Genomic DNA, 14,322 nt, shown 5'->3' with positions numbered 1-14,322 from the left:
TATTACTTTTTCAAATTATAAATTCTCTGTAAGAGAACTTTCATTAAGTACTTTACAGTACTTGTAATGTCAGATTTCTGAATAGTCTTATTCTAATGCAATTTTATTATTTCGATGATTATTACTGTTAGAGTGTTCAGTTTCTAACTGCAAGCAGTTTATATGAAGAAAATTAAGCATTTCAGTAACTACATTGTAAGGTGAGGCAATGAAGACCTGAGTGAGAGAACTTTATTAGTTCACATGTTATACTTTGTGAATATTATTCAGTCTGGCTCTACAAACAGTGTCCTTTACTCCACCACGTCTGTTTTTCTTGTTTTACTAATAGGATGACTTTGTAGCTCTGGTTTAGTACTGATCCATAAAAGAGCAGTGCAAGAGCAATATCGTGTCTATTTAGTTCTATTTGCTTCAGCTAATAGCTAAACTTACTGACACATGCCCAGCTGCTGCACTATGCAGTGCAACTAATGAGGGCACTAATTAGAAATGCGTTCTCAGATATTTTAACTGAAATGTGATGTCAATGGGAGTCTTTGAGGAAACAGTCATAAGAAGTCTGTGCAAATATTGCAGGCAGCATTCATTACCAAAAGCATACTTCAAAAGGGGGTATACTTACTGAAAAGACGTGTTTTTCTAAAAAAACACAAACCCTAAACCAAATCACAAAACCTCTCCATTGACTGTGCACTCCTGTTTTATGCCCTGAGTTATATTAATAAAACATGAATTCCTGGACATTTTTCAGTCACTGCCCCAAGGTAAAATCTAATTTAGATAAAGACCTATAAATACAGGGAAAAAAATGTGAAGAGTGACTGATGAAAAAAAAAAAGAAAGAAAGATTTAAAGATTTGAAACCACTCTGTTTGGCTCAGGGCTTTAAATGATTCAAAACACAGCTTAATTCCCTTGACAAATAGTCTACAGATAAAATTATTTTCCAGGCTGACTGTAGTTTAATTTATGTCCTTACTAGAACAGAAGTTTATGTAGGTCATAATGAGCATGCTGCATTGAAAATGAAAGGTGTTACTGTTGAATATTTACTGAAATGAAATTTTCTTACCTTTGTTGTCCTGCAGTGTAAAATTGTGGTTATTTGCTGCCTCTGCCGTTAAACTGAAGTAGAACTGATGGCCATTTGGTGGGTCATCTTTATCGATTGCACTAATTTTCTGGATCACCTGTTTTGAAATACATCAGGGTTTCACTGTAAGTATACATTGAATAACCCCTCTATTACCTATCAAAGTATCAATACTCCCCTGAGTCCTGATCATCTTTCATTTTGGTTTTCCAATCTCCTAAGCATGTATAAACACTACTAAAATTAAAGTATGACCTGACTTTTTACTTTATCTGTACCAAATTTATTGGCCAAAGTAACGATCCACAGGGCCTGGGGGAAAGTTAGGTCCTGTCATTCACCAGAGCTACATAGAAGTGAAAGAAGTGTATCTTCTGGATGGCTCTTAATGTAGTTATCTGTGGCTGCAATCAATGCTGTAAACTTTTGCAAGGAAACCATTATGCTTTTGAGCATTTAAATTAATATATATACTTTTTAATATAATGAAAACCAAAAAGGCACATAATAAGTATATTCATATTTTCTGGAATTTCATTTTTATTATCATTATTATTTTTTCGATTTCATTTTTTAAAATTCTTACAAAATTTCTAAAACAAGTTTCACCATTGCTTAAAATCCATAAAAAATTAATACTCCAATCTAACAGTTCTGACCAGAGCACAGGGAAAACAAACAAGTATAAGAGCACACATACTCTGTGTTTCTCATGAACACAATCTAGTAATTGTAGTGTTTTCCATTAAGAATTTAAATTATAATGTGATCTTGAAATGTACAATAAACAACACCTGACACAGGAAGGCCAATACATTGGAAGAAGGCACAAAAGTGCAAAGTCTTCCAGGGAAAATGTGGGATCTGTGCAGGCACAACATCTACTAGTTTTCTGGGAGAATGAGAGAGAGATAATGAGAAAATATATATATTTTGTGAGGTCTTACAAAGTAGAGAGGAAAGGTCAAATATGAGAGACACCAAGGAAAAATAACAACATATAGCTTTAGTTGAGTTTAAGACTATTTGGAATATATTTGAGTAACTAAAAACACTAGGAATACATCCCCCTTGCAAAACTGCGTCCTTAAGGTCCCTACTTCCTAAGGGGAATAAAGTGTATACTCATTTTTGAGGGTAGGCCTTTAGTCTCAAAATAACCTCTGTTATTCTCTCTGCTTTTCACAGCAAAATTAGGAGGAAGTATGTGTTTTTAATGTTATTCAAAATTAGGTGACTTCAGCAAAATCTGTCAGTTATACCCGTAAAAAAGACAGAGATTTTAAAAGTGCCTTCAACTAGTAATTTTTACACCTGCATCATTTGCTTGTACTGTGTACATCAGTCTCATTTTTACTGTCAAAAGCTGATTTTTCTTTATCTTAAAGCTGGCAGACTTTCATAACGATTGGCTGCCTATCTGTAAAAATAAACATTAAACCTATCAAGCCATACCTGACCAGGTTGAGCATTTTCACAGACAGTTGTCTCATAGTCCATGGCAAATTCAGGGGCATTGTCATTGATGTCAAGGATAGTAATGGCTACATAACCTCTCCCAATCTGTGCTGGATTCTCTATAGTAAAAACATCCAACAAAACAATCAAGAAGAGCTCCTTGCAAGTTATTCTTTGGGTAAGTATCCTTTTCATTTGCATTCTTCGTTTGTATATACATGTCAAATCAATTATAATCCCCCCATCAAAGACAAAGGAAGCTCTTGGCTTGGTCTTCTGGACCTAGTGGAAACAATGTTTATGTGTTCCTACAACTGCAATTAAACTAAGGTTTTACTCTCAGGGATAAACTGAAAATCTAACTCACTAATCACAGCATTGAATCACATCGCACGGACAGATAACAGCAAAATTATGTAAAAGCATCGCCAAGGCATACGGCCAGCCAGAACATCACTATTTATACTGGGAATAGCATGATTATTATGGGTTAAATATTTTTATTTTGCTGCAATTCAGATAGATCAGGCTATTATGAAGTTTTAAACAAGAATTTTATCAGCTATGTGCAACAGAAAAAAAGAGAAGGCTTCATTGCCAAGCAAATCCCAAAACATTTAAAGTGCATAAACAATAAAGTATTTCACTACTGTCATTAACAAGTTTAACACCTTAAATATGAATCATTCATAAACTGATGCACATCTCTAGCTAAAATATGAATATATTCAGGGTCTAATGTCAAAATTTAAACAGTATATGTGTTTTGAGCCAAGTATAAAGGGTATCAGGGAGTGCAATACTTATTTTGCTTCTCTTGTACCAGAAGTGGTGATGACAGTGTTAGAGCAGGGCAAATTAAAATCTGTACAAAACTTCTATATGTATCTATCTTTTTATAGGGTATTGCAACCACATTTCAGTAAATATTTTAAGTATTTAAAGCAATGCATCCAAATGTAAATCACAAAGTGGTTTTGTCATTTGTTTTTCTTTTTTATTTCACATGTGAAATACAATTTTGATATCAACGTCTTCCTCTGCTGATCTAAGCTTATTGAAAACCAAGCAGGATATGAACATACATTAAAGCAGTGTAAGGTTTTGCTTTTGCTCTTAGACTCTTGCTTGTGTCAGGTATGTCCCTTGTCTAACTCATCAGTTTTGTTACTACTCAGAAATATTTTTGTTTTCCATTTTGGGCTCCTCGACCCAAATTCTACTGATAGTACAAGAGAAATTCATACAGACACTAAATGATAAATGTAAGCTTTCAGGTTAAGCTTAAATTAAGCTCACTGAAAGCAAAAAGAGAAGATTTTTAAAACAGCAGGCCAGAGAACTTATTATCACAGCCCAACAGAGTACTAATAAGGATGAAATTTGAAGAAATAAATTCTTTGAGTATAAATGGGAAAATATATTGTTCTCCACTGAATGTATTCAAAGCTGAACAAGTTTAGATTTAAACTTGCATTAGTAGAATTCTTGTACGCATTCTCTAACACTTCATCTTACACCAGAAAAAATACCGAGTCCAAAATAATCTCTGCAGTGGTACTTTAGAGTCAGGAAAATTAAACCACATAAGCATTCACATCCCCTTTCCTTCATACCTTCTAAGAATGCTGTGGTTGACCAACAGCAATCAGCTCTGAGTGCCCTCACTAAGATTGGGTAACCGCTGTCCTCTATATTCCATATCACCTTTCCTGTAATGACACTTGGTCTGAGACTGCTGACTTAACATATTTCATCTTCCTTTGTACTCGTTTTTCAGAAGTCAAAAGAATACACAAGGTGTGAAGTAAAAGAATGAGCAAATCCCTAAAGTGTTGTATTTTTCAATTTTTACCATATAGGTTTCTTTTGCATTGAGGAATTAGCTATTTTTATCTGCCATGGTTTGAAACTGCCAGAATTTCTCTCAATGCAGCTCATCACAACCAAGCCTAAAGTTTTACACATAAACAGTCAATAAAATCTTTCAATTGATACTTACGACTTTCCATGGCCAAAACTGTGATGTTATGAATAGCATTAGTTTCCCTGTCCAAAGATTTAGCAGTCGTAATGACTCCACTGTTGGCATCAATATTGAAATACCTCTCCAGGTCTGTGTTTCGATCTATCGAATACCTAGGTAAAGGATGAAAGAAAACCTTTTATTTATGTTCAATTAGAGCTTGTAAAAATATTTCACTGATTTTTTATTTGAGGGAAAGTGTTTCTCCTGTTTCCCTAGTTTGACATTGTTCACTCCAGTTTCTCTGGGGCATTGAGGGAAGCAAAGCCATCTGCAAAGCTGAGAGTTCCACAGTGACCTGTGCTGACAGTGGCAGGCTCCACTCCCACGGTGTCCTATTAAGTGAGGTGAGACACAGTCCTCTGTCTTTTCTTTCTTCCTCTACTGTAAGGTAAACTCAGGAATTAATGAAATAGCATCCTCCTGAAAGCCAGATTAGGAGAAAGCGAGTTGGAAGTTTGCTACAAGGCTGTACCAGCTGAACACTGATCCCATGGGAACTGGTAGTCTGAGCACAGAGCTTTCTGTCACCAGCAGAAGAGCCCCTGAGTCACCCAGAGCTGAACAGGCAGAGGGAAAAAAGAAAGATGATGCAGAACAGGGTCAAGGGATTACATGTCATCACTGTCAGCTCCCGATGCTTTACTGTCATTAGACAAACACAGGCTCATGCCCTTAACTCTTTGGTTCAACATATCTTTACTTCTCAATTTGTTTTAGGAAGGGGAAATGAGATCCTTAGCAAACAGAATATAGCATAAGAGAAAAGGTCAAAAAATGCCTGTGGGTGATTTGCTTACAAACTTTTTGAGAGAAAGGGACAGTTATTAGGCAGATTTAGATTTACAACTGGAATACTCTCAACATTTGATTTAATATTTGGTCAGATTCTTGCACTCTCATTTAGGTTAAGTATGTACTCCAGAGCACTTCCCTACACTCGAGATGAGTTAAAATGTCTGAATCAGATCAAGTGTGATCATTACAATTACTGTCAAACTGATGATATATTAAATTATTGATATAACAGTAACCAAATTATTTGAATGACGTGGCAAGGAAGAATTATGGACGACAGATAAAAAATGGGACTTCCTAGATATAATGATCTCATGAAACTATTCGTTTTGTTCTGTGTTGTAATATACCAGCTTTTTCTTTGTTGTGCTACTGTCTTTTTAATCTATCCCTCTTGGCTGCATAATCTAAGAGCAGAGACTTGTTACACAATTAGAATTGTTTTACTGTATTATGTCTCAGTAAAAGAGAGAACAAAGAGAGAAACCATAACAGCAGGTTTTGTGGATCACGGCTTTCCCTCTTTCACTTTTTTTTTCTTCTTCCATTTTACGTTAACTGAAGGTCGTTTTCACTTAATTTCGTGCCAGCACTGTTGTTTATTTGGTCAGCAGTGCTCTACAGCTGTTTTGTGGTTGGCGAGTTTCCCCATGAGACTGTGCCTGTCATCTCTGCTATGTAGTCACTCTTGGCAGCCCCATAGCTGGGACTCAATCTCCTGCCAGCCCTTAGATTTTACAATTATTGACACTATCACTATGCAACTTGAAGAGTCAAAGACTTTTCTTTAAAGAATAGTAAAGAAAGGGAAGGAGAAGGAGGAGAATGAGGAGATGGAGAGGTGAGAAAGACAAAAATAGAAAATAAAGGAAGAAAGCAATAAAAGGAGGGAGGGAGAGGGAAAGCAAACAAGTTACATAAATTGGATGACCGATTCTTATGAAACAAGAAGAAAAATAATTTTTATGCATCAGAAGCAAGTGGTTTTCCTTAACTTATTTACAAGTATTGTATCCATACTCAAATTCTAAAAAAAATATTTTAAATACTTTTAATCCTTTAATTCCTTGCAGCCATTAATACTTGAAAATCTTTGAGCTTCAGGAGTTTTAAATCCTTTATTTAAGCTAGTTCAAACATCAATAGTTCTCTGGTCCATACGAGATAACCTCCTATTTCCAAAACATGTATTTATGTTTCCCAACCCCCAGTATTGTCAAGGTTTTGTATCTGATTTTGTAATTTCAACATTTTCTGAATTATAACAAATCTAATTTTTAATCAGTATGAATATAGTCAAACATGAGGAAGTTGGAATAGTTATTTATAGATTATAATTTAAACTTCTTAAACAGATCCTGAAAAGTTTTATGCATTAATCCTCCTTAACACATTCCAATTTTAGGTGAATCTGGCTCTGATGTATCATAGCAGATGCAGAACAGCTTTAAATTATGTGGTCTTTCAGAACCTTCAACAATGTATGTAGCAGGTTCACAAGCATATAGATAAATCCTCACTACTTTTCTTTTCCCTCCCCTTCAAATGCCAAAAAACTTTGAAGTAGAAGAAATCTTCAGGATGTTAGTTACACTGACGATGTAACAATTTTTTATGCTGGAATTGTAAAAATTAACCAGATCAAGACAAATAAACTCATTTTTATGTTTATGCAGGAGTCAAAAGTATTCTGAGCACGGCCTGCATTAATGGAACTATGTTTAATCCTATTCTAAATGACTCTGCTAAATCATACTATACACCAGATGATAACATCAGTGCCAGAAAACAGTGTCACAGCAAAGGAAGAGCTCAGCAAAGATAAATTTCACAAGTAAATACATGCAAGCATCCATCTAGGACTTGTTTATACATTATAGGAATCAGCTATTTTCAATATGTTGCAAGTATATAATGAAATAGAGAGAACATGTGCATCATCTCTAGGAGTGAAACATGCTTTATTTTTGCAACTTAAAATTCCTGCTGTAGAAATTAGAGAGCTACTCTAAAGTCCCAAGTTCATTTTCAATGCATGAAAGTAAAAACTTAACCAAAACAGGTGACACTCAAACAAGTACTGTACCTGCGAAGGCCTCTCCTACGTATGCCCTAAGCGAACAACAATAACAAATGAAACTAAGTACTAACTTCTAATTGTGTATGCATTTCTCCTCCTCCTGCAGATGTTTAAATTAACAAAATTCCTGAGTCATAACCACTACTCTTGAGACCCTTTGCATGTTCCTTTGAGAATTAATATTATTACTCTGCATAAGAAAAATAACAAGTAGCTCATTAGTGGTTTAACTTAGGTGGTGAGTCTTTATCCTTGAGCTTTGACCTTAAATACAAGAAAACATGATCCTGGACATTATATTGTGGAAAACTTGCAGGTTCTTCACACACTGAAGACAAAGAAAGAAGGCCTTGACAGTTCATGCATCTCTAATGGTTGTATCTCTTCCCATTCGAATGGAAGGTATTTGGTTCCAGCAAAATTAACAAACCCAAAATATTATTGTCTTTAGCCATCCTGACTAGCACAACATGCATCTTGTCCTATCCACTTCTCTAATGTAAAGAGTTTTTACTAATGTTTCCTTCTGTGGGACCTCAGCTCCAGTTTACCACGTGGGAGTCTATGTCCTATTATGTTCTTATTTCTAGTGCACGCACAATCATTATTCACACACACATGCGCACACATATACACATACATGTGTATCATAATTTTTGATCTTGGTTGATTTAAGAGAACATTACTCCCTAAAGATAATAATAGGCTTTTCCTAACTTTAGGGAAAAATAAATATGAGCAGTATTTTGAGGGTTTTTTCCCTTGGAATCCTGAAACTATATCTTCTCTTCTTTGTTTCACAAAGATTTAAATACATAATTTTTTCAAAGGTTCTGTAGTTCAGGATATAAAAGTCCAAACCATGCAAACTCATAGAAAACCTCAATCTCCCTCTCCAAGGGAACAAAGCTTACTAATTGATTCAGCGTAACCAAAGACCCTCCCACCACAAAATGAACAACTTCAATACAAAGGCTAAATAAATAAGACATTTTACAATTACCTGACAGGACTATTTGAGGCATCTGGATCATGGGCTGCTACAGTTCCAATGATAGTGCCAACTTTTGCTGCTTCAGACACCACCATGGAGTACAAACGTGAAGTAAACACAGGTGGCTCATCAACATCTTCTACAATTATCTTCACTGTTGTCATGTCACTGAAGGGTCCCAGACTCAGGAAACGAGGATCAATATGCATATTGGCTGCTTCTATCCTCAGGGTATAGCTTGTCTTAGCTTCAAAATCCAGCTCCTATGCAGGTAAAGTTGTTTGGAAATTTTATTATCCAGTGAAGTTGACACAAAACTGTTTCACTTACAATTTTTAGTAAGTACAAAATGAACTTTGCCATTTGTATACAACCAGCAGTTTCAACTGACAGAGCACAGTTGCTGGCTCATTTTTTAGTTTTCTCAAAACACAATTTGCAGTGTCTCACTAATGAATATTCCTCAATGACTTTAACGGTAAAGATAGTTTACCCTGTGAATGAAATAATTCTCTGAAATAATGCCAAACTTTCTATGACTTCTTTGAGGACCAAATTCTCACCTTTAGTTCACCAGTGTGAATGAATACTTTGTTTTGTCTTTTTAATATTTTATCTAAGATCACGGTAAATACTACGTGCCACAGTACCCAGACATAAGAACTCAATATAATATTCACAGGTTATTTACAGGTGAAAGCATCTTGTTCAGAAAATTGTAGGTAAAATTTTTTTGGTTTTGGTGTTTTGGGGGGTTTTTTGCATAGCATTGGGATTAACTAAATAATTGTTACTCCAAGCTCTGTATAAATTTGTGTAGAAAATGTGGCAATTGCTTAAATGACATTGCTTATAAACTTTTTATATAAGCTGATAATACTTTGTATTGAGATGCATCCTGAAGATTGTTCTCTTTTGTTTTGCTTCTTAAGCAAAATGTACATTATTTTTTTACACCTTCCTTCTGCAATAATTTTCTTTAATGAAATTTGTCCTAGTTAGAACAGCTGGGACCAGTTCATCACTGTATGGGTGTAACCCAAAACTGTGTATTCTATAGCCTTCCATGCCATTTCCCAGAAACTGTTATCAATAGACTATTTACACCATCTGCCCAGAGCAGCCTGACTCCTCAGGCTATAAACTGGGTGTTAAGAGGCCTGCAAGATAGGAGGGTGCTCCTGTCCTCACACCCATTGTGGAGCTCCCCGCCCTGAGGGAGGTACTGGGCATTCCTGCCTGAACTGGAGGATATATAATCTTGGGGTCTTGGGACTTTTTTAACCACTCGTGGGATCCAGAGGAAGACTGCAGATCATCGCTCTCAACCAGACTGAGACCACCCCTCTCGACTGGACTGCAACCACCACTTTTCAACCAGACTGCAACAGCACTCTCACCAACAGGTTTTCCCCTCTCCTTTTACTTTGGACTCAGGGGGGCCAAAGAACACCACTCTGTTCATGCCCCAGGGTGCTGGGTTATACATTTGGGTTTTGTGGGTTAAAACCAATTGTTTGTCTGTATAATCATACCTATTGTATTATTTTATTAAATTGTTATTCTGATTTATAATCTCTCTTTTGAGTTGGGTTCATTTCCCCTGCCGGTTTACCTTTAAACCAGCAAAAAATTACAGTTTCTTTTCAAATAAATACTGCATTAGAATCAAAAATTACCCTAAAACTAGAGAGATATCTGCAATGTGGAGGACAGTCTCATAAAGAAAATTATTTTAGAGACAAAAAATCATCTTAGCTCACAAGCAATTACTGAAAGAAAGTATCAAGTTAATGTTACAACCATTTACCCCATATCTATAGTCTTAGTTTGTCAGCTTGCACCAATATTCAGCTAACTATTCCTTTTCAATTCCAAGTTTAATCATTAAGAACAGCAGCAAAAGACCCAAACACTTCTAAAGCTGCAGTCTGGTTACTCAACTATAATTCCAAGTCTATAAAACAGATTAAAAATGGTTTTCTGCAGTTCTGCTACTGAATACATCAGAGGGATCTGAGATGTGCTTGCAAATTAATCTGCCAGCATCTGCAAAACATTCCAGTATTCACTCAAAGGAGCAGCAGAGGTGAAACATACATCTGTTGACCTACAAGGACCTACATTCTCCATCAAGTTACAGTAGGATAAATCCCAAATGAGCATCCTAAAGTCAGAGATTATGCTGATGCTATAAAACAGCTGTAAACAGCCTAGATTTAAATATGAAAAATGAACTGCAGCACATCATACTCAGAAAGGCACTGAACTTTTACAAACTCTGTGTGGCAGCAAAAGGCTTCTCTGAATGGGAATACATGTGATCCTCACATTATGCAACTGCTTACTTCTTGCATTGAATCACATCTGTAGTATCCATAGCTCTCTAAAACAGATATGCCATAAAAGAAAGCTTGTCTGCATACTGGTCACTATACTGGATACAATTAGTATTTATTACTAAAGCGTGTTTAATATTTTTTATTTTCACTCTGGTTTTGTATTTAAAGTACAATATATATGTTATGAAACAAACCCCATTGCCATAATGCAAATGTAATGTGATGTTAGGATGATGAAAAATGTCTCAGAAACTATATTCTATAGTGATAACAACTGATAACTGATATGACCAGACGAGCAGCGAGGTTAAAGAGAAGACAACCAAGCACACAAATATCTTAAGACTCCACGTTTTCCCATAAAAGCAAACTATTAACTAAAGAAATGATAACCTGAAAAATGTCAAAGACAAAAGGCCAATATTTGTTGAATTAAAAAAGAAACCACTCATCCCTCAAAAAACCCTCAAACCGCCAAACCTTTAGCAAACAGTATATTTTCAGTCAGAATGTACAAAAGTATGTAGTGGAGAAGGGAAAGCTAATTTATTCTCATTAATCAGTGATATCTGCTGAAATTGAGTGATTGAGATTACAGTGATACGTAATTAAATACATGGAAATACATCCTGAGACTGCAGACAAGATATCTCCTTCTGATATACTAATGTCAACAGCACAGTCATTCTAAGTAAAAAAGAATAAGAAAATTCTGTTTTAACAGACAAAGTCATACAGCACAATATAGGTAGCTGGACAAATTATATAACTTCTAATTTTCATAGACTAGCAAAATAATGAAGAAATATTATTTTACTTAATTTTAAGATACTTCTATGTTTCTATAATGATTAAAGAAGACTAAATTAGAACTTTATTAACTGAAATAATAAAAATGTAGTTTTTATGTGAATGTTTATCATGAGGGCTGAGATGCACTTTTAAATAATCATATTTCATTCTTGTAATAAAAAAAGAGAACACTCTTCATTTGACTGGATTACAGGAGTTTTAGACTAGTAGGGAATACATGAAAAATACAATGTGATTAGAAAAGTATTTCCTCATAGAGAAGGATGCAAAACTATCAATGGTGTAGATTCATATTCTAAACAGCGTTCCTTAATAAGAGCAGGTTTAATCTTAAACTTAGCTGTATACATCTAAGAAATACACCATGATGTCCTTAGTGTGATTGTACCAAAATTCTTCCAGGAAAAAAATCAACTGGTCTAGTTATGAATGCCTGTTTTTCACCAGTCATTAGTAATGGAGTATCAGTAATTGGAAGAAGTAAACATCTGCTCTCAGCAACATGTATCCTGCCCTAGGATTTACTCAGATATCTTCTGGTACCCAATGCTGCTGACAATATCCAAAAGCTATAAGGATCCTTGTTAATGAAACATGAATAAAGAAATTAAAAAAAAATCTAACTTATGTACATACACAGTGGAGAACAGCTGGTGTTTAGAAAAAGGTAAGTATGGATTGGCAAAGGAATTTTACAATATCTAGTGTTATTGTGTTATGTAGTGGCAGTGATGTTGTTTTACTTCAGTTCTTTGTAGCAGAGCCTGTCTCTTGTGGGGTGTGGCAATGTCTACAAAAGCTACAGTCATCATCTTCAATCTATTTCTACAAGATACACAACCTCAGATCCTGTGGTGAATACAGAGGTATCAGGTTTTAAGGCAGAATATACTCTGGAAAACAAACAGAACCCCTAAGGTATGATTAATATGCAAGAGCTCTTGACCTGGTGGAAATGTTTCAACATTTCTTACATAATATAATTAAGACACTTCATGCTACAAACACTAATGAAAGACTGAGAAAGTGAACTGAAAAGATTTTTAATTCTTCTTATCTAATTATCACTGACATCTGTTAACAGACAGCATTATTTAACTGGCCTTCGGATCATGCCTTTATTATTTCCTGCTATAAAAAAAGGCACAGGATTCCAATAATGGAACACCAGCTTAACTGACTACAAATCACTACATCAGTGCTGAAGGTTAAATGGACGATGTATACTTCAGTCCTTCAGTACAGTGAATAGAGCTTGACGGCTTCATTAATATCTGTGCATTAATATTATCTGATTGGATCTTGTGCAGGATCCATTAATCTTTCCCTTTGTGAACTCTGTTGGTTTTATTAGTTTTTCCTTTTAAGGGGTAAGAATTTTATACTCTCTAAAGAAAATTACAAAACAAGTCTTCTATGTTACAGAGGCTGAATATGAAGTTATAAGTCATGGAAAGCTCATTTTTGTAATTTTCATTTTTATTTAATGGTAACTTTGTAATAAGGTACGTTTTAGGGGTGAAAATCCCATTTTTAAGCTCAGTTGAGGTTTTATATTGAAAACTGCAGTACATCAAACAAATGCACACCATCTCTCAAAGGAACCATGGAAGCCTCATGTTCTTACATTGTAAACTCTGATACAGAATTGAAAGAAAAATTTCCAGCAGGAAAAAATGTTAACAGTAATGGAAAGATACCTTTTCACTCAAAAGCTTATGCACAAACCCTCTCCCCTCCCATTTTATAATTGCCAGTATTGCTTTTAGAATGAACTCAGGTTTTAAAATAATCTCTTAGCAGTCACTGTCTATCAGAAAGTACTTCGCAACACTATTTTCACATCTTTTCCTTTAACATTCAAATTGGTTGGTGTTATTGGTGGCTGGGCTGTGCACTGGGGGGAGAAATGAAGGCAAAGTGAGCAAGAACTGTACCATGGGAAATCTTAATGCTTGTCATTTGCTGCAGCAAGACATTACATTCCTCTCTCTACAGAGTCTTCAGGCTTTTTTTGATCTTTTTTTTCCTCTTAAATCCACTAAAATCTCTCCATAGACTTCCAAATGACTTGAATCAGGTTTCATAACATTTCAAAAAGTCACATATGATACATAAAATAAAAATATATCTTACAGCCTAGTTTATTACTAAATTACCATTGCTACTTTAAGCACCAAGTATTTGATAAAGTTGTAGGTGGATAAAGAGCATCAGGTTTTTTATCTTATGATGCTTTGCTACTAAGCTATTTCTATTACTGAAGTCTAACCATAGCCTGCAACTTTGCGAATAAAGGGAAATCTGTACTTATATGACGCCCTTTTTAGTATACTATTCTTAGGAACAGTGCTTTGGAAACCACAAAAAATAAGGTTTTGTGTATGCAGTTTGCTTAGAAAGTGAAACCAAGACTCCATTCATGTGTATTACGATCAGAATTCTGTGAACAGTCAAATTCACTTCAAAATTGTACACATGTAGGTTTGCATGGCTACTTCAGAATTTGTTGTATTAAATGACTGAATCATCATTCACTTCCATAAATGTTTCTTCAGTTCTAAGATTGCTACTGTAGAGACAAATCTGACACATTTTTTAAAACTCCAATATATGCAGAAAAATTACACATTTTCTCCAAACAGCCTCACCACTGTGAAATCGAGCTATGCAAATTATGTGAGTCCTTTACTAGCAGAGCACTGATAGCAGAGT

At 35.1% G+C, this 14,322-nt stretch overlaps 1 protein-coding gene across 1 annotated transcript in view; it reads right to left on the bottom strand.

Annotated features, from left to right (window-relative positions):
* CDH7 (cadherin 7) overlaps positions 1–14,322 on the bottom strand; it is an 88,333-nt gene that overhangs the window by 14,014 nt on the left and 59,997 nt on the right. The window contains exons 7-10 of the mRNA XM_027723117.2: positions 8,462–8,715; positions 4,557–4,693; positions 2,552–2,673; positions 1,076–1,193 (exon numbers count right to left, since the gene is read on the bottom strand). Of these exons, the coding sequence (XP_027578918.1) occupies positions 1,076–1,193; positions 2,552–2,673; positions 4,557–4,693; positions 8,462–8,715 (631 nt within the window). The remainder of the gene's footprint in view (positions 1–1,075; positions 1,194–2,551; positions 2,674–4,556; positions 4,694–8,461; positions 8,716–14,322) is intronic.

Source organism: Pipra filicauda, unplaced genomic scaffold (genome assembly GCF_003945595.2).
Source record: "Pipra filicauda isolate LSUMZ 115617 unplaced genomic scaffold, ASM394559v2 scaffold52_size3558583_pilon, whole genome shotgun sequence".
Taxonomy (NCBI): domain Eukaryota; kingdom Metazoa; phylum Chordata; class Aves; order Passeriformes; family Pipridae; genus Pipra; species Pipra filicauda.
This window is presented reverse-complemented; position numbering and strand designations above follow the sequence as displayed.